At 36.6% G+C, this 26,372-nt stretch overlaps 4 protein-coding genes and 1 long non-coding RNA gene across 8 annotated transcripts; 4 read left to right on the top strand and 1 right to left on the bottom strand.

The window, feature by feature from the left end:
* Window positions 1-4,113: 4,113 nt before the first annotated feature.
* On the top strand, window positions 4,114-5,933 carry LOC103979299 (probable WRKY transcription factor 9). Of its 2 annotated transcripts, none has more exons than XM_018823384.2 (5): window positions 4,114-4,443; window positions 4,522-4,659; window positions 4,749-5,024; window positions 5,103-5,216; window positions 5,319-5,855. In XM_018823384.2, exons 1-5 carry the CDS (start codon window positions 4,195-4,197, stop codon window positions 5,706-5,708), a joined length of 1,167 nt encoding a protein of 388 aa, XP_018678929.2. In that variant the 5' UTR covers window positions 4,114-4,194; the 3' UTR covers window positions 5,709-5,855. The 2 variants fall into 2 exon arrangements, with proteins under 2 accessions (XP_018678929.2, XP_009393667.2); XM_009395392.3 differs by having other exon boundaries at window positions 4,117-4,443; window positions 4,740-5,024; window positions 5,319-5,933.
* Window positions 5,934-9,614: 3,681 nt separating this feature from the next.
* Window positions 9,615-13,141, bottom strand: LOC135637617 (uncharacterized). The gene is made up of 2 exons (XR_010496334.1): window positions 12,776-13,141; window positions 9,615-10,214 (listed from the first exon to the last, which is right to left on the bottom strand). It is a non-coding gene; the product is annotated as an uncharacterized LOC135637617 (long non-coding RNA).
* Window positions 13,142-17,216: 4,075 nt separating this feature from the next.
* LOC103979300 (MADS-box transcription factor 23) lies at window positions 17,217-22,090 on the top strand. Of its 3 annotated transcripts, none has more exons than XM_065134156.1 (9): window positions 17,217-17,306; window positions 17,413-17,629; window positions 18,825-18,903; window positions 20,231-20,292; window positions 21,186-21,285; window positions 21,362-21,403; window positions 21,488-21,571; window positions 21,659-21,816; window positions 21,899-22,090. In XM_065134156.1, the coding sequence occupies exons 2-9, from the start codon at window positions 17,448-17,450 to the stop codon at window positions 21,912-21,914; spliced, it is 723 nt and encodes a 240-aa protein (XP_064990228.1). In that variant the 5' UTR covers window positions 17,217-17,306; window positions 17,413-17,447; the 3' UTR covers window positions 21,915-22,090. The 3 variants fall into 3 exon arrangements, with proteins under 3 accessions (XP_064990228.1, XP_018678549.1, XP_064990214.1); XM_018823004.2 differs by having other exon boundaries at window positions 17,413-17,632; XM_065134142.1 differs by having other exon boundaries at window positions 17,224-17,306; window positions 17,392-17,632.
* Window positions 22,091-22,943: 853 nt separating this feature from the next.
* LOC135627803 (protein CURVATURE THYLAKOID 1A, chloroplastic-like) lies at window positions 22,944-24,439 on the top strand. The gene is made up of 5 exons (XM_065134131.1): window positions 22,944-23,224; window positions 23,445-23,548; window positions 23,621-23,728; window positions 23,846-23,917; window positions 24,190-24,439. The coding sequence occupies exons 1-5, from the start codon at window positions 23,068-23,070 to the stop codon at window positions 24,256-24,258; spliced, it is 510 nt and encodes a 169-aa protein (XP_064990203.1). The 5' UTR covers window positions 22,944-23,067; the 3' UTR covers window positions 24,259-24,439.
* A 351-nt stretch (window positions 24,440-24,790) lies between these two features.
* Window positions 24,791-25,936, top strand: LOC135627799 (prohibitin-3, mitochondrial-like). Its single transcript, XM_065134119.1, has one exon. The coding sequence runs from the start codon at window positions 24,904-24,906 to the stop codon at window positions 25,744-25,746; it is 843 nt and encodes a 280-aa protein (XP_064990191.1). The 5' UTR covers window positions 24,791-24,903; the 3' UTR covers window positions 25,747-25,936.
* The last annotated feature ends 436 nt before the right edge of the window (window positions 25,937-26,372 follow it).

Below are 26,372 nucleotides of genomic sequence, written 5' to 3'. Positions count from 1 at the left end.
TTTATCCATGTGCATTATCCTCCTTGTAAATTGATCAGAATCTAGTTGATATGATTAATCCAATATATATATATAGAAGAATCGGAGTTGTAGGAGGAGGATTAGGTTAGTGATATGGTCAATTTCGGTCACCACCACCTCTAATGTGACGAAGATGATACAATACAACTTGTTTTATGATTGTGTTTTGAAGATAAAAAGAAGTTTATACGATACGAGAGTTAAAGATTCGAAAAACTTCTCTCGAGAATAGAAAATACTCATATTTTCAATTCTTTTGTGTAAAAACTACATTTCGATCGGCTTAAAATGAAAATATATAGTGATTTAATGAAAAAAATATTTTCTTTACGTATCATCCAAGACTTTATGTATCGAGTCTCGATTAATCAAAAATAATTATCATATCGATCCGATCCATTGCACCTTATACCAAAAATTTAAACTCTTAGGAAATTGGTAAATATGATAATTTGGTGAAAATAATGACAAATTTTATATCATATACAGTTGTAAAAGGTGAGGGAACGCAGAGGAGAGGAGGAGGAGCTCAGTGGGAAAAGACGTGGCCTCACATATTGGAACGTCCAACACTATCACCTCTCCTTCGTCGGCCCTCTCCTCCTATAAAGCTATAAAGCTTTGCCCTCCATGGTTAAGCCTTCTTAACATTTCCAACTCTTGAGAGCTCTCCTCCTCCTTTGTCAAGAGCTAGCAAACCACGAGAAGGGATGCAAGAGAAGGAGGAGAAGAAGAAGAGAAGGAAGGTGAAGAAGGGATGGCTGACTGTGACAGTAGGGACGGAAGTCGAAGCAGGTGGATTCCGGCGGTTTGTCATCCCCATCTCTTACCTCTACCATCCCCTCTTCACCGGGCTTCTCGACTCGGCTCGCGACACTTATGGCTTCCCCTCCTCGGGACCCCTCGCGCTGCCGTGCTCCGTCGACGACTTCCTCCATCTCCGGTGGCTCATCGAGAGAGAGACGCAGCCCTCCGTTTCAGCTCTTACCGGCAGAATGAGAGACAGACTGATTGGCTGTCTCTCACTCTCTCATGGTCTTTGTTTGTAACCACACATTGCAAACATAGTTAAAATTCTTTCTTTTTTTTTGTTGATTTTATATTAGGAGTAAGATTTTCTTTTTCTTTTTACTTTCACAGTTAATGAATTCATAATATTATATTGGTGTTTGATTGTTCCAATTTTGATCTATATAATAATTCTATGAAATAAATATTTGTTATTATTTATTGATGACATTATAAGTTAAACACATTCAAATTCTAATTTTTCCTCATGCATAATTCAAAACAGCATTGCATTTTTGCTAAAACAAAAGTAGTAAATAACATATAATAGCAATAATAAATTTGTAATGTCTCAATTATTTAGGGTTTTTATATATTATCTATCTCTCATTATACCACTAATAATAATTATTCTTCCTTCTATCTCGCATTAAACGATTCCTCCTTATTTTATTATGTATGTAATTTACACCTAATTATTCACAAAAAAATGATAAGTAGTTTAATTGGTAAAGATTTTATCAAAATCACTATATATTATTATGAAATAAGATCCGTCTTCACTACTTACCCTTTGTACAAAAAATTATTCGTGAACGAAAAAAAAATAAATAATACATTTCATTGATTTATGGAAAGAAAATTGTTTCTTTCATGGATATAATTTGTCACCATCTGAAAGCATAGCCCAAGCAATCACATCTGATCAATGTAGAATGTCAACTTGAAGTATGAGATCGACATGAAATGGTGGCAATCTTTGCTTGCAAAAAGCATGGGGGTGGCAACACCTTTTTCCCACATCTCACTTTCCTTACCAATGCCACGAAAGGCGCATTTAACTGAGACAGAGATGCTTAAGCAGTGTAAAGAACAACTTTCCTTTTGATCTGTGGGAATAACTAAAGCGAATTGATCCAAATCAGAGGATAAGTTTGAGAGCTATCAAACAGAATAAAATCGAGAGCAGTGTGATATGCAGGAAAAGTGAAATGAAGTGACAATTTATATTGAGATTTGAACTCAGTGCAAAAAGAAATTTAGATTGTCTAAGAATATTTTGGTTAATGTTTTTATGACAATTGGAGGAAACTGAGTGTTTGCTATGCAAATGAAGATGCATCAAATATCTTACATAAATCAAAGTAGAAAATTGAAGTAGCAAATTATCACTATTTAAATCTCGATCTCCATAGAAATTATGTTATGCTTTCATTAACAAAACCATAAGTTCCAATATTTTTGGGTGGAATAAACTCATAGGTTGAACATTAAATTATGTTGGTACTAAATTAGGTACATATCCTTATACATTGATTGTTCCATTTACTCCTCTAAAATTTATATATATACCCTACTAAACTAATTGTTCCAAATTAGTTTTATAATCTTTTAAACGATGGTTAATATCATTTTTATCTCACTCTTAAGGGTATTAAACTTTGTCATAGTCAATATCTTTTTCGACGCTAAGGTACAATTCACTTATTTGTATATATCCTTCATATTATAGCTTGATTTACTTAATCTTTTTTTATTCATTCAGATCAAATTTTGTCCATCTGATACCATCTTAGAAATTCACTAACAATAAATTGAAGTCAATTTGGTAAAGATTATCATATATCAAATCAATATAGTATTATCATCTTAGCTTTTTTTTATCTCACATAAATATTTTTTTTAAAAATATTGTATGAAATTTTTTTAAGAGTAAGTGATGAAAAGTCTTTACTAATTAAATTAATTGATATCTTTAAAAATATATTAAATGAAATGAAGATGAATTATAATACTGCTCAAATGATCTTAATCCAACCACAAGTAATAAAGTAGAAATGGGCCTGTAATAAGATCTGAATGATAATTTACTTCCTTAGCATTCCCTAAGCAAGTGTACCTTCAAGAAGAAACCATTAAACAAAAGACAACAAGACTTCATTTGGAATGCGAAGGTTTCGTGTTGTAGCCTATCAACTGGCAGCTGTTGGACAATCCAATCTACTACTCAGAAAAAATGTAGTATAGAGTACACTGTTGGCTTCTTTTATAATGTTATGACTTCAAGAAGAAACTCCATATAGTATAATTTTATGGCTCCAAGGAGCAACTCCCAACAATACTATGTGAACTCTACATGTTGTAGGTCGCCCTGGAGATTCATATAGTACTCTTCTGGTTGAGTTTAATGGTGGTGAGAGGCAATGGGAAGAGAATGGAGGTGGTCTTCTTGGTCACCATCTCCAGGCTGATCTCAGAAGCAATCTGTCTTGGGATTACACCACAGTATCGCCGAGGAGATACCAAATTATTCTACTAAAAATCTCATTTCAGTGCCTCCTAGAGACAGCTGAGCTACTGTTCTTGAATCTTGCAAGAGTTGACCACAGTTGGAGTTGGTGAACCTCTGGTCTGTAACGTATTTTATCCACTAAAAATAATATCATTGAAGTTATATTTATATTTCATGGTTTTAGATAATGTATATTTCTCTTTTTCTTATTGTTATGAGATAAATTAAAGATGTCAAGATCTATCTATTTAGTCAACCTACTTTATTTTAGGGCTCTTGTAATATGCAAGTTCTAGAAAAGAGTGGAGCAATATAATTTATATTTCTGACATATATTTTATTTATATTTAAGATATAAAAGAGTGGAGCATTTTGTCCATTACAATACATGGTCTAAATTTATGTCGCCAAGTGAGGGGATAATTAATGCCTGGTTTTATAGTCAATATAAAGAGTCATAATTGCTTCGGATCTGCATTATGCTCTGCCATGCGCCAAATCGAAGTGGCACAGAGTGCATGTCATGAGATCATGGTGAGAGATTCTCATGGTGGGCTGCTGAAGCCATGGTTTGTCTTCGCTTGAGGTGATGACAAGGGCTTCAGTCCTCAAAATTCCTTGGCGTTGACCGTAGCTCGCACCAAAGCCGGAGAGGCTTAAAAGATGTTTCCGCTTGACTCAGGCTGTGCATCGATCCTTGTCAGTTGGATCCATCATTGTTTAGCTGCATAGAAAGTTAGGCAGCGTGTGAGAGAGACTTTCTAGCTTCCTTCTTCTAACCCTGCGATACGCTGTGAACATTGACTCGGTTGCCTCGGTAGCATCAGTTAGAGAAAGAGAGGGTGCCGTGCGGCATCAACTACAAGAAGATAATGTCGTCGAAGAGGGAGAGGATAATGCACATAGATCTCTCCTTGGAGACTGCAGATGATGAGGTTAGAGCACTAGAAGAAGCTGAAGATGGTGGTGATCGAGAAGAAGAGGAGGAAGAAAAAGAAGAAGGTGAAGTAGCCATTTCCAATGAAGACAAGGAAGCAAATAAACATCAAGAGGAGATCCAAACGGAGGAAAAGGAACAAAGTTATGAGAAGACCACGGCAGAAGATGTGATCAAAGATGAGGTTGTAACTCCTACTTTTTGTTTGTGTTCATCCTTTTTGTTGCGAGTGTTAGGATTTTGACTTGCGAAGATGTTGCAGTTGTGCGTGTTACAAGCCGAGATGGAACGCATGAAAGAAGAGAACAGGATGCTTGAAGAGGCCATCGATCGCACCATGAAGGATTATTATGATCTACAGATAAAATTTGCAGACATCCAGCAAGAGGACCAACCAAAAGTAATCTTTCTGTCACCAAAGTCTTCTTCCGTTCATCTAAAAATGGATGATTCAACCCTTCTGTGATCTGATACGCTCAGGAGCATCAGGTTTTCCTTTCGCTTGGAAGACAGAGCTCTGGTGAGATCAAGCAGGCTAAGGTAGCTGATCGAGGCAGTGGCTTGGCAGATGACGAGGAGCTGTGCTTGTCTTTGAGTCTCCAAACCCATGTTGATCCACATCAAAGAGACGACGCAAGAGAGGAGAAAGGGAAGGGTCTGAAAAGCTGGGCCGCCGGCGAATTGACCACCATCACAAGTCAAAGCATCAATCCAGCCACCAGAAAAACTAGGGTTTCGGTCAGAGCAAGATGCCAAGGGCCTCCCGTAAGTCCCATTTGACAGCCGAGGCTTTTGCATGACATGCACTCATTTATGCTCATGCACTCGTGGTAATTCCTATAGATGAATGATGGATGCCAATGGAGGAAGTATGGGCAGAAGGTGGCGAAGGGGAATCCATGCCCCAGAGCTTACTATCGATGCACCGTCGCGCCGGGATGCCCGGTGAGGAAGCAGGTAGCAGAACTAAATCCAGTCTTAATGCTGATTACCTCAGAGAAGATGATGAGGATTTCCACAACCTCACAGTGGTAGCTCGCTTTACTTTGTATCGAGCAGGTGCAGCGATGCCTGGAGGACATGTCGATACTTGTGACGACCTACGAAGGCACACACAACCATCCCCTACCGGTCGGCGCGACTGCCATGGCTTCCACAACAGCAGCATCAGCTAATTCCTTATCTTCCTCGCCATTATCGTACCTGAACCCTTACCTGGCAAACCCTTCTCCACAGCTATCAACCATGCGCAGCTTCACAAGCTCTGCCGGCTACTCCGGCATCTTTGGTGGGAGGCAACAACTTGATATCTTAGGACCCCATCATCAAGCAACCAGCAGTGCTGCTGGTGGAGGTTCTTGGATATCCACTGGTCATGGAGTCTGGAATGGTGAGGATGAGAAGTCATTAGCAGAACAAGTTGGTGTCATTGCTTCGACCCATAGATGACCTTTGGAGTTGCAGAAGCCATTAGCTCATTCATCAACGAGTACAAGTAGTAGCAACAAGGAGTTGGCATTGTTATGGTCAGTGATTTGAGCTTAATCTTATGGGCAAGAGGCATAAATGATTGCCTTGTCAATAGGTTCTGCAGTGTTTGTTCACTGCTGATGAAACTTTTCTCCCTTTAGTTTTGCTTTGTTTTGTCATGATTTGCTTGTGATAACAAAACAATGAAACACACTTAGAAGATCTTCATTGTGAAAGGACAGTTCGAGTCACATCAATGAATGATTAAAAGAGAACAATCATTAACTTTTTACCTCAAATTAAAAAAAACAAATAACAATGAATAAGAAAAAAAATAAATATTAGAATTAAACTTGTTAATTCTGATATTATGAATAATATTATATCAAGAGGTAAAATATATTAAAAGTTCTATAAAAGAATAGATCAAATTGATTATTGATTTTTGAAAGAAGAAAATATATTTATATTAAATATAATGAATAGAATGTATGTATAGGGATTATATAAACCTCATCTATTAGATTATGAAAGGATGAAAGGTATAGAGTTTTGAAGTTGCAGTGAGTTTTCTTTATTAAAACAAAAAAATATTTTACCATATACTTATTCTTCCTTATGTAATAGATTTCCAACCTTACGTAATAGATTTCCAATAAAGTGAATTGATAATGTTATATTAGAAAAAGTATGAAATCAAGAGTCGATTATTTAAAAAAATTTTAAGTATTATATTTGTCAAGATACCAAAAGAAAAGATAACAAAGCTTAAGAATAAAGGTTAGAAATGAATCATGTTATGTTAAGAATAGTAGTTACAAACTCTACGATCCTATTACAAACAAAGTTATAATATCAAAAGATATTAAATTTGATGAATAACAGATTTGGAACTGAAAAAGGTGATGATTAAAAACTATAATTTCATAAGAGAATGATATAATACAAATAAGCACAAAAGAGTATTTGCCTGAATCGTCATATAGATCGATTATGTCATATGATTTAAGAAGTCCAGTTCTAAAAAGGACAAGAACGATTCAGGAGTTATATTATGTGACTCAAAAAATTAATACTAATAATGATGAACTTATTTTATTTTATTTTTTTGTAGGATATGATCCATTAACATTCGAAGAAAGAAAAAATGATATATAAAAGCTCATTATATTTTAAGAAGCCACCAAGTGATCGATATTAAATGAATCTTCAAAATATAAAAAATTCACAAGAGGAGATGGAGAAATTCATGGCCTGATTGGTTATAAAGGGATACAAATAATAGTATAAGATTGATTATAAATAAATATTTACCCTAATAACTTAATTAGAGATAATAAGATTATTTATTTATCTAGTAGCTTAAATAAAATTAAAAAATTTATAAATGATTATCAAATCAGTATTTCTTAATAGATTTCTTGAACAAAAGATATATTTTTAACAACCCCTTGGTTTTATTATCCATGAAAAAAAAAATAAGGTATATAAATTTAAAAAAGCTTTTTATGGGCTTAAATAAGCCTCAAGATCATAGAATTCTCATATAGATGTTTATTTTAGTTAAAATAATTTTTCTAAATGTCTAAATATGTTCTCTATATAAAATTTAATTCTAATGGAGATATCATATTTGTATGCATGTATATAGATTTGATTTTTACAAGTAATAATCTCTCCATAATTAAAGATTTTAAATGAAAGAATTTAAGAAGACTGACTTGGGCCTAAAGAATTATTTTCTTGGTATCGAAGTTATATAAGATAATGAAAAAAAATTCATCTCAAAAAAATATTATGCAAAAAAAATTTAAAATAAATTATTTATAGAAGATTATCACCCTACTAATATATCTGTAGAATATGACATTAAGTTGACGAAGGAAGGTGAGGTAAATCAATTAATTAAATTTATTGTAAATGTCTAATTGAATGTTTAAGATATTTAACATGCACTCTATGTTATTTGAAATTGGTTTAATAAGTAGATATATGGAAGCTCTTAAGATGTCTCATTTAAATATTACCAAAAATATTTTATGATATATTAAAGAGACAATTGACTATGGTATAGTATATTCATCATCTTAAAATTTGAAACTCATTGAATATTGTGACGGTGATTAGATGGAAAACTACAACAATCAAAAGAGTACAACCATATTTGTATTTTATCTTGATAGAATTGCATTCCTATGATCTAAAAAAAAAAACATATTATTGCTCTAGAAAGTTGTAAAACAAAATATATATAGCAATATCTTCTTTTGTGTTTGTCATGTAACATGACAACTCCAAAAATTATCATACAAGAAGTCAACATAGATATATGTTGATAAGTCAACTATAGCCTTAGCTAACAATCTAGTTTAGGATTGAAGCATATTGATATAAAATTATATTTAATAAGAAATTATATCAAAAATAAAAAAGCAGAATTACTTCATGTCAAGACAAGTGAATAAGTAGCTAATATACTTACCAAGCCTCTCGAATTTAAAGTATTTTAATAATTTTGAAAGAAGTTTGACATTTTAGATAGAATAAGTTTAAAGAGAGAATGTTAGAATTAAACTTGTCTAAGAGGTGAAACATATTAAAAGCCCTATAGAAGATTAAACTAAATTGATTATTTGTTCTTAAAGAAGAAAAGAGATTTTGGAGAAAAAAACTCATATTAAATATAATGAATATAATATATCCAGGGAAACTATGTATAACCATGTGTTTTGACACTGTAGTAAGTGTCATGAAACAAAGAATACTTTGTCTTGTCCTTATTCTTTCTTATGTAGTAGCTCTTATTCTTCTCCCTGTCTATTTCAAGAATGAATGATAGCTCTAATCTATCATGCATGATTGGGTTGTGAAGTATTTTTAAATTGTTGAAACCAATGTTTATTAGACAAAAATCTTAATACGAAAAATGCTTCTTTATGAAGGGAAAATAAAAATAAAAATCAAGATATGAAAAAATACTTTGAATTATCTGTATTTCTTTCTAATGAATCCAAATAAAATGAAAGAAAATATTATGAAAATATTTTAAAATTTATGTTAGAGTATATATAATAGGATTTACGTTTGATTCAAGATTAACTAAAAGATGCTTATAATTGATCTCATATAATAAAAATTTTAAATTTTTTATGAACATAAAAAAGATATATCTTATTATATAAATCCTTTATCGATTTTTTGATATACTCTATTATATTGATCTATAATATTTTTCTCTAGGTTTTGAGATCCTCACTCCCCCAACATAATGATGTTGATGATATTGGTTTTTTTTTTTCTTGAGATTGGTCCTTCTTCACTATTTATATGATAGGAAGTAGGAAGTCAAAGAAAGTTGGAGAAAACACCATTTGAAATCATTTTGAAAATACAATTATATACTCAAGTAATCAACCTGAGTTTTGATACCGTAAATATTATAAAATATTTATCAACTAAGTTACAAATATTTGTTATATAAGATTTTTTTTTTTCAGAACATATTATGGAAGAAGGAACTTTCCTTCTTCCTATTTTCCTATTTTCCTATTTAACACTATCTCTACTCTTTGGAGAGATTAGAGATAGTGTTAAAGAATATTTCTTGTGACGCTATTTACCTATTTTCCTTTATTCAAAACATTTTTGCATATCTTCTACCATACTATCCATAATTGCTAGTGCAATGTGATTATTCAGCAAAATTCAAGCCTCACACTGACCTGATGAAAACCAACATTCTTTATCAGAGATCAAATCAGTGGAACAATACTTGTTCGAATTTTGTAATCATAATAAACATCAGTTCATCAAGTTCTCTGATACTACATATCACCAAATTGAAACCATGTTCTTTTGCCATCGAATCAATAAATCAAGTCAGCCTTACTGGTTTCAGAATCTGCTTCCAGAACTGTCATCGAATCATACATCAGTAAATAAGATCACTGTTGCCTACATGTTACATCAAATCTAATAAATACGTTCGGTTGCATCACAAGCCAAATATGCTTCCAGAATATACCTGATTCATGTGTCCGTGGTCACATTACACTATTAATGACTCCAGCAGTCATGCGATCTTTGGACAGCGGAAGAAATCTGCAGATGCAAATAGTGGGAACAAATCAATTGCATAGTACGAACAAATCAGATTGAAGCATTTTGTCAACACTTCTGGCATATTTGGTTTTGTCCTCGTAAGGCTGGATTGTTCAACACTTCAAGATGTTGTCCCGTGAAGGTGAGTGACTCTTGAATATCTTCAGTTAAGATCTCAACAAAAGGTACAAGTCTTCCCATATGTTATTTGAATTTTGATGACACATTTATTGATAACCTAATCCATTAATTTCACATCAGGTACCAGTCCTGTTAGTAGTTAGTATATGAGCTGCCATCCATCCATCCCTAAGGAACAATTGTTTATATGCATCATCGTGAATCTTTATCCACCGGAGATTTTGATCCTCGATTTGATTAGTCCTGCATCCAATGTAGACGTTAGTATGGGTTCATAATCACATTCCAAGAATATAGTTTGAAAATATGTTTAGTATCAGGAAACTTTTCATAGGGAAAAAATTTAATGAAGCTTTAAGTTTAGCATTTGATAAGTTCAAAATTTAAAATGTTTTACACTTGCAAACTAACCTCTCAAATCTTCATATATGCACACACATCTTAGAAATGCTGGATGTAAATTCATATTAGTCCTTACAGTAAGTCTATTCCTCACTTCCATATGTTCTCTCTCAACCAATATGAGTGAGTTTAGAAATATGTTTACATTTTTAATACGTATTTGAAAAAATAAATATGAATGAATGTGCAATTGTGAGATGCCTTGAATGTTTGGTAAACAATAAATGAAAATTACCTCTTAAATGTGCATGATGTAAGTGTTGTTTAGTAAAATTATATTTCAAAAGTCCATTAAATATCATGTGACAAATTTACCCTTATAGCATTTTTAATATATATTCAAAAGTGAACACATATTTTTATTTAAATAAATAAATAAAATGAATGTAAGAAATATTATAAAAAAATTCATATGATCCAGATATATAATAAATAAATAAATATAATCATATAAATAAATATAAAATAATCTTTAAAAATAAATTAATAAACATTTATCACATAAAAGACATAAATCATGTTGGTTTCTCACTAAATTATGTCATGACATTAAGATACAAGTGCCCAGCGACTCAACGAAGCATGCGGCGCGACGGACTTGTGAGAGAAAGAGTCAACTGAAATCAAGAGAAGAGAAGAGGAACGAGGGTTAGAGTTTCTATTATATAATGACAATCTTGTGATTTTAGATAATGTTATAAGGAATTTTGAGAAATTTGAAAAATTTTATTAGCATCGGACAAATGCTGAAATACTAACACTACTCTAAGATAGCATCAGCATTTGAACATTTGCACTACAGCATCTAAACCAAATGTAATTTGAAAAAAATTATCAAATACCAATTCACATTTGACATGTGCAATGTGACCCTCAATGCACATTTCAAATGTATTACCAAACACACCCTACTTCCCTCACCTGAATCCCGTTCCATCTGCTTCTCTCCCATTGCCAAATCATAGTACGCAAAGTTCACTAGAGTTCGACAAATAATGGAAGACTTATGTGACCAGCATTTAGAATTTCAAGGTTGTATATTAAAATCCAACAATTAGATATATGACATCGAATATACAAACCCAATAATTAGACTAGAAGTGGGAGTGGATTAGCAAGTTACTGATATGGTGGTTTCTCAAAAGAATTAAAACAATGACCTACTATATGAAACATTCTATTTGCTTGATAATACAAGAATATAAAACAAAAGATCAACATATTGTTAGACCCAAGTCATTCAAAAACAAGATATTACTTGATGGTGAGAAACATATCTGTTTTTCTTTTAGGTCAGAAGTATCCAAAGAATTTTAAAATCTGGCTATTATAACTAATACCCCAACAAAAGATTAAATATCAGTAGATGTCAGTAGTGAAATCTTAAATATCTTATAATTTTCTTTATAACATCTTCATCAAGGATTAAAGTATTAAATATCTTATATTTTTCAGTATAACCTCTTCATCAAGGATCAGAATACCACTGTCAATTGTGTTTGACCAGTGTTTTACATAATAAAAACAAAAGCCTTTTGCCAAATGATCTTTGCATTTTGATCATTCTAAATAGAATTTACTGGTAGATGCCAAAACCACAAAAAGAACAATTAGTAAAGCACTTATGATAAGTAATATGAATTGACCAAAACACAAACTCAGTTAAGGTCATCATAGCAAGTCAATTTATATCACCACAACTAAATGGAAACAAAGGAAAACTATAATACATGGTACACCAAAGAGAAATCAACACAACATTTACCTGATGGTCTAAAACCAAATATGGGTTTTCTTCATAATGGTTTACTTATATTCTGCTGATACAGCATTTATGTGACATCAAATTTACTGCTGTATATTCATTTGACTTCAGCTTTGATGATTAACTACTATCACTATCTACTGCTGGGGTGCTGTTCCTCTGCGAAACTGAATCAACAACTATAGTTCATTCGCAAGTTCCTCTAGTATCCTCACCAAACGACATACACCAATCAGTTTTCTGCTGCATTAGCCTAAAGTCTAAATTGAGACAACACAGATACTAGTTGCACGCATCCCTGCTGTTATCGCATTTCGGTCATTAGTAATCGGTCTCTATGTCTCGAAAGTTCTGACAGTCAAAAAAAATTTTGAGCGGTTTGATTTGGTTTAGTCATTAAGTTTGTTCCTTATTTTGGTGAATTGCTGGATGCCATTGCATTTCTCTAAGTGTTTGACATTTTGAAACTTGTTTTCCTTCCAAAACTTTTTCTTGCTCAAATTTCCCTTGTTAGAATGTTGCAATTTATTTTTTTCATCAACATATATACCAATTTAAATGCAGATGAAAGAAAACAATCATTCTGATGGAAAAGATAGCACATGGACTATGAAGTTCGAAGCTTCGAACGGAATACCTGATCAGTTAGACAATGTCACAAATAGGTGAACTCCTCGATGATGGATGTGCGTGAGGAACAAGGTGAGGGAGGGGGTCTTGATGGGTGACTCAAGGTTTTGTCCCTAGAAGCGGTGATGGCGACGGCCATGAGGGTGTCGAGCTTGCACTACTGTGGTCAGCGCGTTGAAGTCCTCGCAAAAGGCCATCTGGTACTGCTCGAGGCCGGGCACCGCTGGACGGCACCGTCAGAGGGAACATGGCAAGGGACCACGTCCTTGAGCGTCGCCATCGGCGGCGAAGTGGGAAGACATCCGCGCCTGTTCGCGGAATGTGTCGGAGATGGATCACCGGAAACCAAGAATTGCAACGTCAGGGCAGAGAAAGGGATGGGGCGCGAGTGGTCTGGCCCGGCCCGTTACATTGATATAGCGGATCGCCACACAGATGGCCCGACTTCATAACGGATCGAGTCCGCCAAACCCAGAAAACCTAGAAATCCGCTAAGCACGACCCGCTTCCGTTCTGTTAAGACACTACTGAACCGTTGATTGGTCAACTAGTCAATGATAGAAACAATTAGATTGCATGGCCTGAAGACTCAAATATAAAGGTTTCTACAATAATTCCATGCTAAATCATTTTAATCAGTGTCACTTCATCAAACTTTTCTATGAGTGTTCTCTATTCTATTTCTCACTTCCTCTCTTCTCCATTTCTCCTTTGTCTATTTTGTAATTTGCTGTAATAAGCTTGATGTAATCACCATATACATGAAACTGTAGATTGCATGTCCAGGATCTCACTTGTGATGAAAGGATAACAAATTAGTGTCACATAAATTGTGGATTGCCTGTCCATCAGTGTTATTTCATCTTGACTTTATAATCTTTTATACACTGCTCAAAGTTTGAGTTGATATCGGAATTTGGTTCAGCATTATGTTTTTTTATGGGTACTTTAAGAATTCAATTTTCATTTGCACTGACTGCACACTTCTCTCTCATCTTTTCTCCATCTCTTCTTGGAGTTCATGTTGTAGTCTTGGCCTCATCAATTGGATGGCCACTGACCACTGCCATTTGTCACCCTCCATCATGTGGCCTTCAAACCAAATCTGTGTCCTCAGCTTTTCTGAAACTTTGCTGCATTCCACGAAACCTTAACCAAGGAAGGAGGAGGAGAACAGACTATTATTATAAGGGTATGCATGGCAAGCACAGCGGAAGCAAGTACAACAGCAGCAGCCACCACGAGGGTTGCCAAACAAGGTATAGGCACCTCTTGGCCGCATCATCACTGTCCGCGTCTACAACCTGTGTTTGATGCAACCTGTGAACTCTCATGTCACCTGCAGATGTTATCCATCCAAGACACCCTCTTCCCAAAGAACTCCTCCATGACACACTTGTGTTTGGTCTCAACCACAGATTCCTTCCCTCCTTGCGGAACTCATTTCTTGGTGTTGCAGCTGCATGGATCTAAGTACAAACGACAACATATGGCTTGAAACTTGTCACCCACCACTAACCACAGCTTCTTTAGTGTGCATAAGATTCTCTCTCTCCTTTGTTTAATCTCGAGGACAGTCGATGATGTCGACATGCTACTGGTGATGCACAGGATAGTTCCATAGCACTAGAAGTTGCAGGTTCTGAGAGAAAGCACCCTTGCTATACTTAACTGGTAGACACAACCTTGATACTGACGTTGTTGGCCATGCTCGTTTCTTATTGCCAGTGAGTGTAATCCTATCTTATTGGCTTTGAATTGGCGTGCCAAGAATGCCCCTGCTCGTGTCGAAAACTAGGGTTTTGGCACGTGGGTTGATGATGACAAGAGATCAAATTTCACTGAAGACTTGGGTTTGTGTTGATCAGTCTCTTAAGAAACCAAAATATTTCGATCGATTATAAGGAATACTTAGGTTTTGATATCATTTGTCACAAATTTGATGGAACAACTAAAGTTAAGATGTTTAAGATGAAGTTAATAATAATATACCCATTAGACTTTTACAAGTTAATTTTAATCTTATAGACTTTCGATGTGAAACTAATCGAGATAATATAATTTTTTAATTAAATTTATAATCTTAATCCTTTAAGTAATTTAAATATGATCGATGCTCCTAAAATACTTATCAATATTATTCTTCAATTGTTCAGACCAAATATGTGATTTGAGTATTTCATAAAATTTAAAGAAATTATAAAAGATCTGAATCGCTAGTTGAAATTTTCTAGTAAACCCAAAATATAAGACCCAATTTTGAGATTAAATATCAATACATCTATTGCCACGTGAGATATATGGTCATAACCATACAATGATTTTTGTTATAGTTAGATCAGTTCAGCTATCATGTCACTTATAAATTAAAATTAGAAAATATAAATGACTCCGATAATAGAGAAAATATTGATCCTTCTTCAAAGATAAATGATTGGAATAAATCATGTTTTTGGATCAAACTTCTCTTTTAGGGACAGTACAGTTAGTCGTTAGCCTGTCATTTTCTTCCTGATAGATTATGTTCACATGACACAGTCACTATTTGATATCCAAGGCTCCACTGCAAAACTTTTACTGATCACTGAGAAGATCCATGATTTGTTTATTGACAACCCTACATGTTATAGATTATGATAAAACAAATCATTAATCGATGTTTTGTTTCGTGCTTTCGACTCATGGATCCTATTTTGGATTCCTTGATTGAGATTGCTCATGGGGAAGAATCATTCAAGAGGAGTCAACAAAATTGTTTTGGTTTTATATCAAGCCATAACTCAAGAAAAAGTCCAAAATCATTATGATGATAGGTGAAATTGCTAAACCATATATAGCTCACCATGATGTAAAAACCAGTTAGTTCATGAAGCATAATTACAAGAAGGGAGGGATATCACAAGAACTTGAGTCCATAGATTGAGTCGAAGATGCTTCTATCTAAATTGGGCAAATCAGATGTATATATGACTTCAATCAAAAAAGTATACTTAAACAAAGTCGTAAGAGAACAATCTTACCATGATACAGATGTTTGAATCTTAATATATCTTTCCTTCATGATAAGCTACACGTATTCGTTTTTAGATAAGGTAGGTCTTAAGGCACATATTCTTTTGGAAATTTAGCAAGTTGAGGAAGTCATTCAAGTCAAAGAGATAATGAAGGCCTTATCTTTTAGAGGCATTTGTTTATTCATTTCTCTATTTTGTGAGATGTGTTCTTGCTACATATAGAAAGGCATAATCTCAGCCAAATCTCTTGTATTACTTTTGTTGCATCTCCACATCACTAGGGTGATACGTGTGACGTATCTATCAAGCTTTCACAAGCTGGCATCTTTGACTTAGCACCATGTTAAGATCACATCCATGTACTCTTCTCCACCTACAAAGGCTAATATCCAATTCTCATCATCATTTTACTATTGCCGCTTGTTAGTGTAGTGATTCAAAGTTCCACTTTCATACTTATCAATCTTGAAAACAACTGTGCTTCTTATAATCCCATGTTTCCTCATCGAGTGTGTGCAGCACTCCATTCAAATGGTCGAAGCTACTAATTGAAATCCCTCAGTTCACAAGCAAAAGCTTCTTTCTTCACCAAGTGAGGAAGAAAGAAGGGTCATGATAGGTTGTTCAAAGGACCATATGAGCATAGTACTAATGCTTATGCCCTAAACGCTGAAGTTTACCATCAAAGATTGTGATAGAGTTGAAGGTTACAAGTTCAAGAACAGGTCCATTGACTGCGTACAGTACTGCATATAGTTTCGAGCTGTTGCTTTAAGGTTTATGCGGCGTCACATCAAGAGATAACCCTCCCTTCATCCCTAGGAAGGGTCACACTGTGAGGGGGACGGAGGGGGGGCTATCGAGTCAGTGACACACCAACCGACGGCAACAAAGACCATTGGCTACTCACGGAGAGCGGCACCAGCACGTAGGAGCAGGTGTCAGCGATCCATGCGGCGGGCGGTGGGAGCTACCGAAGTATGCGTTTAGCCTGTTTTGCCATCGCTTCTGCAGTTGGTCTCTCTGTGAGACCGCCACCAGCAGCGTTTTCTTTCGGTTTCTGTGCTCAAGAAGCAGTCATGAACTCATAATCATTATTATTATTCTCTCTCTATCTCTTTAGTCCTCTCATGTTAGAAAAATTCTACTAGACAAAGATATCTCGAGTAAGATTGATCGGAGCTAATATATATGAGATAGATATCGAGTCATCTAAATTTTGAATTGTAACAAAGAGAACTTTTGGAAGCAAAAATTGGTGTGGATTTGATTGGAACAGTTCAAAAACAATAAACTATGTGGTTTTGTGTTTTACTTCTACTGACAAGAATTGAGCGAGCACAAGAGTAATGACAAAAGCACAAGCGGGTTTACCGTCTCCTCCCCCTCCTTTCCGTTCCGGGTATAAAATAAGACATCAAAAGAGAGGGGACTGATATAAAGAAGATCCAACCTGCACCAGATAGACATAAGAAACTCTCGGCACCAAGAAAGAAAAGCTTACCTTCCTTGCTAAAGTTTAAGGTTTCTCCTCCACAGATCTCGTGCTGCAGCCGCCTGTTTTTTCCCTTTCCTGGTAACCTGCTGCTCTTAGCTGGTTGTTTGGTAGTGACTGTCGCCAGATCTGCAGATCAGCTAGCTGAGATAGAGTCGTGAGGAGGAGGCATGGTGAGAGGGAAGATTGTAATCAGGAGGATCGACAACTCCACTAGTCGGCAGGTCACCTTCTCGAAACGCAGAAACGGGCTGATGAAGAAAGCCAAGGAGCTCGCCATCCTCTGTGATGCGGAGGTCGGCCTGGTTATCTTCTCCAGCACCGGCCGGCTCTACGATTTCGCCAGCACCAGGTTGTATGACTCTTGTTCCATCTTTGTCAGTGCTGGTTATGAGATTTGTGGGCTTCTTTCTTTCTTTTCTTCTTTGTTTCTTGAATGGAAGATGAATATTGATGGGTTGAACGGATGCATAAATCTAAAGGGTAGAAAAAGTGTGGCACATCAGACAGATCTCCTTTTTTGTATGTTTTTTCTGACTTTTATGATGTTGCAAGAATGATCTTGATTGATTCCCTCGTTCGTTCCTCTTTCCTCCTCCCTCCTTCCATTCCATGCCTCTCTCTATCATTCTACCATCTACTCGTTCATCCATCTATCTATCCACCTCCATATCTGTGCTTGTTGTTGAATTGTGGCTGCTATTTTCATATACCCTTGGAATGGATCGAGTTGTTCCCTTCTTTTGTTTCCTCGGAAGCACTACATTATGACAAGTACGAGGAACACGAAGAACAATCCCATTCTATGGTTGTGTTTGATGGCCCTACCAAATCTCATGAATGCTGTGAATCCCTACGGATGTTTCCTCTCCAAGATCAGAAAGTGAAGCTGCACATGGAGTACCTTGATGTCCTCCGACCAATGAATGTGGTTCCTTAGATTTACTGTCAGCTGATCAGTGATTGCTGAACAAAACATGATCTAAAGTAGATCTTGACATCATGCGAGGCCATGATGAAGGCATTCACATGCATGCATCAGATGTTTCCTCTTAGGTTTTTGCAGTAAACTGCTTGAATCATCTTTAATATCAGCTGTGGAGATTGCTTGAGCAAAGACAAGGGATTTCTTTACCTTGGGTACCATAATTTCTAGTGTTAGAATTAGGAAGCTTGCAAATGCCTTTGCCTATTTATATTTTCTACTAATTAGAAGGAAAAAAGGGGAATTAATTTCAATTTTTTCCTCTTTGAGATAAACATATTATTTTAGCAGTAATTATTCTTGCCATACTCAATCATACTTGTATTTGAGCTAGAAAAAATAGAACTTTTAGTTTGATAACTTGCTACACATAGCTAAGGCTGTCTTTTACAAGATCATAAATCCATAATAACTAAAAAATTCTTTTGCATAGTATGCTATATCGATCGAATATGTCCGTAGCATAGCTAATGTTTTAATTTTTTTTTGCTCAACATCTCAATACAATTATAAAAACAGTTTAAGCATATTTAAATCGTTATAACTCATGTTCGATTTTCAGCATGAAGTCTCTGATAGAACGATACAAAAAGGCCAAAGAGGACCATCATTTTTCTATGACTGCAACTTCGGAGGTTAAGGTATATGCTAAACTTAGCGCGAGCTTATATATGAATTCATTTTTTATAAACACCTTCGATTAATGTTCGCAACATTGGTTCCATACTATCTATCTATGTGGGAGATGCATAAAGAAGATTAGGTATCATATTTTTTCATAAATATTCATGAGATCTGCAAAAACTTAGATACTTAGAAGTTTTTTTCTTTTACCGATCTCACTGCTTAAGTATTAGGGGGTATATGGTTGCAATTTTTCATAAGGTGAAATATTAGGAAGCATATTAATGAATCTCAAGGAAGAATTAATTCCCAAATAACATTGTTTTAAGTACTTTGTTGTTAAAGAAAAAATAAACATAATGTTCATATTATGATTTTTTTGAGAAAATTTATGTTCTTAAATCCTTAGAAAATTGTCTGCTTCTGATTTTTTTTCGGAACGTAAATGAGGTCACAAGCACACAGTTTGTGAGCAAGAGTCAAGATCTAGGAAGAACTTAAAGAAAACTAGAACAAGAACATGTTCTTCATTTCATTTTTCTAAACCTCAAATGTGATACATTTAAGTGTTTCCTTTTTCACCAATAAGCCTTTTCCCATAAGAGTTTGCTATTTCTTAGTATCACATGCATGACATAAAGAGGGAAAAGAAAAAGATTGGCTATCCCTTGTAGATAAAGAGAGAGGACAAAATAATAGAATGGAAATGCAAGGTATCAAAAATATATATCCAAAGAAATTAATGCAGAGGATATCTTAGCATTCATCCAACAAAAAGACCACTTTAGATTTCGATTTCAAAATGAAATTGCTCTTACATCCATAAATAGATCACTGAACAAGAAATAACACATGAATATTCTCTAGAAAACAATTATGCTTAATCTCTCGTATCATTTGTATGTTGATACTTTATGTCGATAAGCCGGAGCATAATCCCTTAAACACTGTTTTAATCCTTGTAGAATTAGAAGTGTCGACCATTTCAGAAATAAAATTCATGGAATTTTAAATAATCTCACCATACTTCAATGAAATGCTATTCTCCTACCATGAACTGGATAAAAGTAACTGTGGAAACTTTCTTGATGCTTAACTTGATAGGCATTTTGACATAAGTTTCTTGATTGTTTAAAGACCTATAGACATGACTTAATGACATGGTGTGATCTATTTCATGCATCAAGCAGTTTATATTATTTTTGCATATAATTTGTAGATTTTTAATAATTTGGTTCTTTTTTTCTAGTTGGTAGCGTATATTGAAAAAATTAATTAGTTAAGAAAGAGTTTTGTTAGGTAAGTGTCTAACATCGATCGAATTAATTGCTTTGTGATCGCAAGTTTTGGCAAAGAGAGGTAGCAAGCTTGAGGCAGCAACTACGTAACTTGCAAGATAATCACAGGTATCCTCGTTTTACTTCACTTTACACACTCAAATGAAACCATGATTGCTCGAAAGCCCTAGAACTTCTCTAATAAAATTTCTTCAGTTTTCTTTAGATATTTCCTTAATTTTGAGCAACACCATCAATATATATTGTTTATGTTAGTCCAATTAATACTATTATTACAAATTAATTGTTCCTTAACCAAGCTATAACAAATGAGTGAAAGTTAATTAGAAACAAATGTCTTCTTTTAACAATATGTCATATACAAAGTATTATAGAATTATAAAATCCATAGAACGAAGTATAAACAAGTAAACAGGAACAGCATCTACAAAAGAAGGAAATTAATGATATGAAAATACAATTTTAAAAGACACAAAATATGAAGTTTCTGCTAATTTGCTGTGTGTCCATAAAATAATATTTGCACACTGAGGTCTCTTTCATTAATGTGTGAGTTCTGGAAAATTTCAACCGCATTTTGAATGGAATAGACTCCAAAACCATCAGATAAAAATGCAGGATTCTTTGGAAAAAATTCATGTCTTCATCATCATGGATGATAGACATCAACACCTTCCTTGTTGTGTAAGATTAGCTTTGGTTCTCTTTGTCACAATTGACATCTTAAGATTTGCTACAAAATAGTTATGTTGGTGGTGCATCAAATCTATATCATTTGTCAATAATTACTGGCCAACATCGAGCAGCAATTACTGTCCAATGGAAGACCATGTAATGTAAATGTTTGCCATGTTTGCAACCAAGAAATTGTTCTTGTTGATCATTCAGTAGTCGACTCACACACTATACCTCCTTGCCACAACATACGTAATATTTGGTTGATCAGAATACACACGTCTCTAGTAGAAGAGCACATAGTACATGTTTGCCAACATCTGCAGGCACTTGATGGGAGAAGAGCTCTCTGGCCTTAGCATCAAGGACCTACAGGACTTGGAGAAACAACTAGAGATGAGTCTTCACGTTGTCCGAACGAAGAAGGTCTCAGTTACCTTTCAACAATGAGTTTCTCCTTTCTTGTTCAGCATTCCTGGTGCAATGAATTGTTATTTTGCAGGACCAACTGTTGACAGATCAAATTCAGGAGCTTAAATGGAAGGTTCTGCCAATGGCAACCCTAATCATTCTGCTCTAAGCCTTACCTGCACCAAAAGTTGCTAATCGTTCTGTGGTCACACTGCAGGCAAATCTTATTTACCAAGAGAATGCGGAGCTTCATAAGAAGGTAACCCTCCTTAGTGAAGAAAACATGGAACTACACGAGAAGGTAGAACTTAGAAAGCTCATTTCGATCCGAAGTCTTTCCGGTGTATGTTGTCTCACACAAGCTAAGAATTCCAATCTTCTACATCAGGTGAAAGCAACAAGGGGTGAGATCGGTGACAGTGGAGACTCAGCTGTTCCATATGGTTGTCTTAGTATCAGAGAGGAAGCAGATGCACCGAATCATCTCCAGTTAAGTAGGCCACTAGAGCAAGCAAATGGAGTACAAATTGGAGCACCACAGCTACGGTAACTTCTCTTTCCTACAGTGGAACTTCATAGGTATCAAATGCTAGGTTTACTATAGAATGCTTAACCCTATTTATCACAGCCTTGGATTGCACTAAGAAGATCTCAAAGCTTCAACAGCATCATCTCCTGATGTGGTGTACTGAGAGGAGCTTCAAGGAGAATTATATATATATATATGTATATCATGTGATTTAACTAAAACCAATTGTTGTTCATTAGTTCTTCACTATGAAGTTATGAATACTATTGATCCAGTTGATAAGTTTAGCAATTTCTAAGATTGTTTTTCGACGTGCCTAAACCGACGAATCGCAGTTTAGTTCGAGATAACGCAAGAAACTACAACAGACAAAGAGATGAAATTTAATGTATAACAGCTAGTCGAGGAAGTAAAATTCTCTCAAATCTCCAATACAATGAAAATAAAATTCATGTATCGTTCCCAGTCTTCATGTGAGAGTGGTTTGGTTTCTCCATGTAGATCGCATGAAGTTATGCATACCGACCTAAGGAGTGTTGAGAGTTGACTTGTTGCGACAAGGAAAGAGAGATTCTACTGCTGTTGTCGAAGGAGAAAAGAGCTGAGGAAATTATTTGTGTTTTGGGTCAAGAAAAATTCACGAGCGAAACATGTTCTGATCCAATCCAATCTGAGGCCTCAGAAGCCAATATAATATCTCACCCTTTAATACAGGCCTTTAAAAGTCAAATTCATTGACTAGAATTGAGAGTCATGTATGATCCAATTAATCTTAAAGATGTTTGTTTGCTATGAAACATCATCCTATCAAATTTTATACCTAAAGCATTTAGTATGGATATGGTGATGATGCCTTAAATCTTGTTTGATGAAATCTTGAAGCTATCAATTAGTTTGACAGGTAAAATTCTTATTTGATTCCTTTGAAAAATAAGATAAAATGGAATTAGAAAAAGGTGAAGGATAAGTCACTCAACAAGCCACAGTTATCACACAATTCCTCCTCCACCCATAATTTCATGATAGGAAAGCGACCAATCATTGGAGGCCTATCTGCCACTTGTCGGTCGCGTAGTGGCCAGGAGGCGGGCGACAAGATCTTTGGTGTTGCAATTGAGGTGGAGGAAAACAAGGAAAAGATAAGGAATCGGTAAATAGCCGGAGGAGAGAGGAGAAGAGAGAGAGAGAGAGAGAGGAGTCGCCGGAAGTCAAGAGCAGCAGAGCAGAAAGGTAGGCAGCTGCCGAGATTACATTCATTCCGGAGAGCTATGGCGGCGTTCGCAGCTTCTTCTCCGGCGGCGACGGCGGTGCTAGGCGGAGCTCGCCTCTCCTCCTCCAGCTCGGCCGCTCTCCGGACCCCTGTCCTCCACCTCCCGCCGCCGCCTCGCCGTCACTTCTCTACCCATCCCCTCCCTCTTTCTTGCGGTATCCTATCTTCCATCAACACTCGCTTTAATCTTCTCTCTCTATCATGCCAATTTCACTGCCAAGTTCGAATTTTTGAGAGATTTGTAGCTTCCATCTCCTCCATTGTTGTTAGGTTCCCTTACTCGCATTGTAGAATAAGAACAGGGAAACAAGTGTCCCATTTCTAACACTCACATCAGATTTAGATTCATCGACTGATTAACATTCTCACTGGCAGATGCTGCCAGATTCTCCTCACTCCGGGTGAAAGCATCTTCTTCCTCGGAGGAGTCATCTGGCTCTGTTCAAACTGATGAGCTCCTGGCGGACTTGAAGGAGAAAGTATGTCTCAACATTCTTTTAAGTCATGTCATCGTCTCCTAAATGCTCCAACTGATAACATTGCAATGACAGTGGGATTCCATCGAGAACAAGTCTACAGTCTTCTTGTACGGGGGAGGTGCACTCCTTGCAGTGTGGCTATCTGCCGTCGTCATCGGCGCTGTCAACTCGGTTCCTCTGGTAGACGCTGTCAACAAGTCCATTGGTGTTGTTTTGAGCAATTGTGATAGGAATACTGATGTTATAATGTCTTTTTGTATTCAATCAAATTGAGACAAAAATGTTACCTACTTGCAGCTTCCAAAGATCATGGAGTTGGTGGGACTTGGATACACTGGCTGGTTTGTGTATCGCTACCTACTCTACAAGGTGAGGCTTAAGATCCAAATGATCTCATCGATGTTCTTGATCGACTCAAAACTTCCTTCATTAGATTTTTCTATTTCAGTCAGCATTAATGACTTGATGATCACAACTAGTAGAGATTTTTAAGACAGAAATAGATTCTTTCTAAAACAAAATAGTCATGGGAATCATTTATAGCAGCTGAAGTTTGAAGAATGCACATTATCTCAACTATGATGCATATCTACTTGTTTATCATCATCCTTTTCCTGAGAAGCTTCGCTTGTCATTCACAGGACAGCAGAAAAGAGTTAGCAACTGACATTGAAGCTTTGAAGAAGAAGATTGCTGGAACAGGCGAATAACTACTGCATGGAGTTGGCTGGCAAATGTGAGGTTGCTCTTGATGAACTGTATAAGACACTATTATATGCCATATTTATCAGTGTTTAATGTTATTTCTTGGATCGAGAGTGTTCATCATTGTAATGCCAATAACTACTTGGGATTAGAAATTTTTCTTCTGAAAAAAATGTTATTTTTTTCCGATTATTTCCTCAAACTTCTGCCGGAAGATTATGACAGAGTGCAAGAGTTCTTAGTTCATATAATGGAGGAGCACAATTAAAGATTCCAAGCTAGAAAAGGTGAGGGTGAGCCCAAATGGTGGGTTAAATTAGCCCCAAATCACTGGCCCAATCTTAATCCAAATCTCTTTCGAGCTTGAATCGAACCTCACTAGCCCGATCGTCTTTGGCAGCAATGTACGGACGATAATGTACAATCATGCCTTACGATACGTGCAAACAATAGATTGTCGTCTTCGACGGCTGGATGACTCTTTCTGGTCTGTGCTTATGACTTCATCTCACACCTTCTTCCTCCCCAAGCAAAGCAAAACAAATATAAACCCTTGATCGAAATCAATTCGAATCCATTAGGGTTTTGTATCGCCGCCGTCTCCAAAATCCCCATTCTTCTTCGTCCTCTTCCGAGAGCAGAAGAGGAAGATGGCCGCGGTGTCGTTCCTGACAAACGTGGCGCGGGTGGCGATCGGGCTGGGGACGGGCGCCACGCTGATGAACGCGTCGCTCTACACGGTGGACGGTGGTGAGCGGGCCGTGCTCTTCGACCGGTTCCGCGGTGTGCTCCCGGAGACGGTGGGCGAGGGCACCCACTTCCTCGTCCCCTGGCTGCAGAAGCCCTTCATTTTCGACATCCGCACCCGCCCCCACACCTTCGCCTCCAACTCCGGCACCAAGGACCTGCAGATGGTCAACCTCACCCTCCGCCTCCTTTCCCGCCCGGACGTCGCCCACCTTCCCACCATCTTCACCTCCCTCGGTACCGAGTACGACGAGAAGGTCCTCCCATCCATTGGCAACGAGGTCCTCAAGTCCGTCGTCGCCCAGTTCAACGCCGATCAGCTGCTCACCGAGCGTCCCCACGTCTCCGCCCTCGTCCGGGATGCCCTCATTCGCCGCGCGCGTGACTTCCATATCGTTCTCGATGACGTCGCCATCACCCACCTCTCCTACGGCGTCGAGTTCTCCAGCGCCGTCGAGAAGAAGCAGGTTGCACAGCAGGAGGCCGAGCGCTCCAAATTTCTCGTCGCCCGCGCCGAGCAGGAGCGACGCGCCGCAGTCATCCGCGCTGAAGGTGAGAGCGAGGCCGCCAAGCTCATCTCCGACGCCACGTCTGCTGCCGGTACTGGCCTCCTCGAGCTTCGCCGGATCGAGGCCGCTCGCGAGATCGCCACCACCCTCTCAAAATCGCCCAACGTCGTCTACCTCCCCGGAGGGAACAACATGCTCCTTGGTATCAACCCTGCCGGCATGGTACAAGGCCGGTGAACCTAGGGATTCCTCTCCCCTGTTCTCTTCCCTCACCTTCCTTATCCTTCATGAAGGTTTTACTTCTTCATTGATCTTGAACTTGCTCATAGGAATGTTTGATGAGGAGTGTTTTGGTTCTGAAGTCCAATGATGTTTCCAATTCAATAATGCTTCATACTTGGTTCGTTTGGACCTTTATTCTGCTTCATTGGGTTGACAAACTGTGATGCTTAGCTTTAAAAACAATGTGCTTTGTGTTCTACCTTGCTGCATATAACAGTCTTCATGTACCTCTTATGCTCTCATTTGTGCTCTTTGAGTACCTTCAAGTTTCGTTATCCATGTTGCCAAAGTTTTTGAATCTTCATGATGACATCTTATACATGGCTCTTTTCTGTTAGTTTAAGATTAGTCTATTTACTTTTGTTTTTGTGAGGATGTAACCCCTGAAATCCGTGTCTAATTAATTGCTTTGTTATGTTTATGATTGTCTATATGCATTGGATATTTTATGAAGTTCTAGTCATATTCAAAATGCTTGTTCGATATTTCTTTCTTGGTTTTCAGTAGCAATATTTTGTATGCATATACGTTGATGATTAACTATCTTTGGTACTATCTATTTTTTTATTATTTACCAACTA

This window comes from Musa acuminata, chromosome BXJ1-3, assembly GCF_036884655.1.
Source record: "Musa acuminata AAA Group cultivar baxijiao chromosome BXJ1-3, Cavendish_Baxijiao_AAA, whole genome shotgun sequence".
In the NCBI taxonomy this organism is placed as follows: domain Eukaryota; kingdom Viridiplantae; phylum Streptophyta; class Magnoliopsida; order Zingiberales; family Musaceae; genus Musa; species Musa acuminata.
Note: the sequence above shows the minus strand (reverse complement) of the source record. Positions and strands in the feature narration are given on the sequence as shown.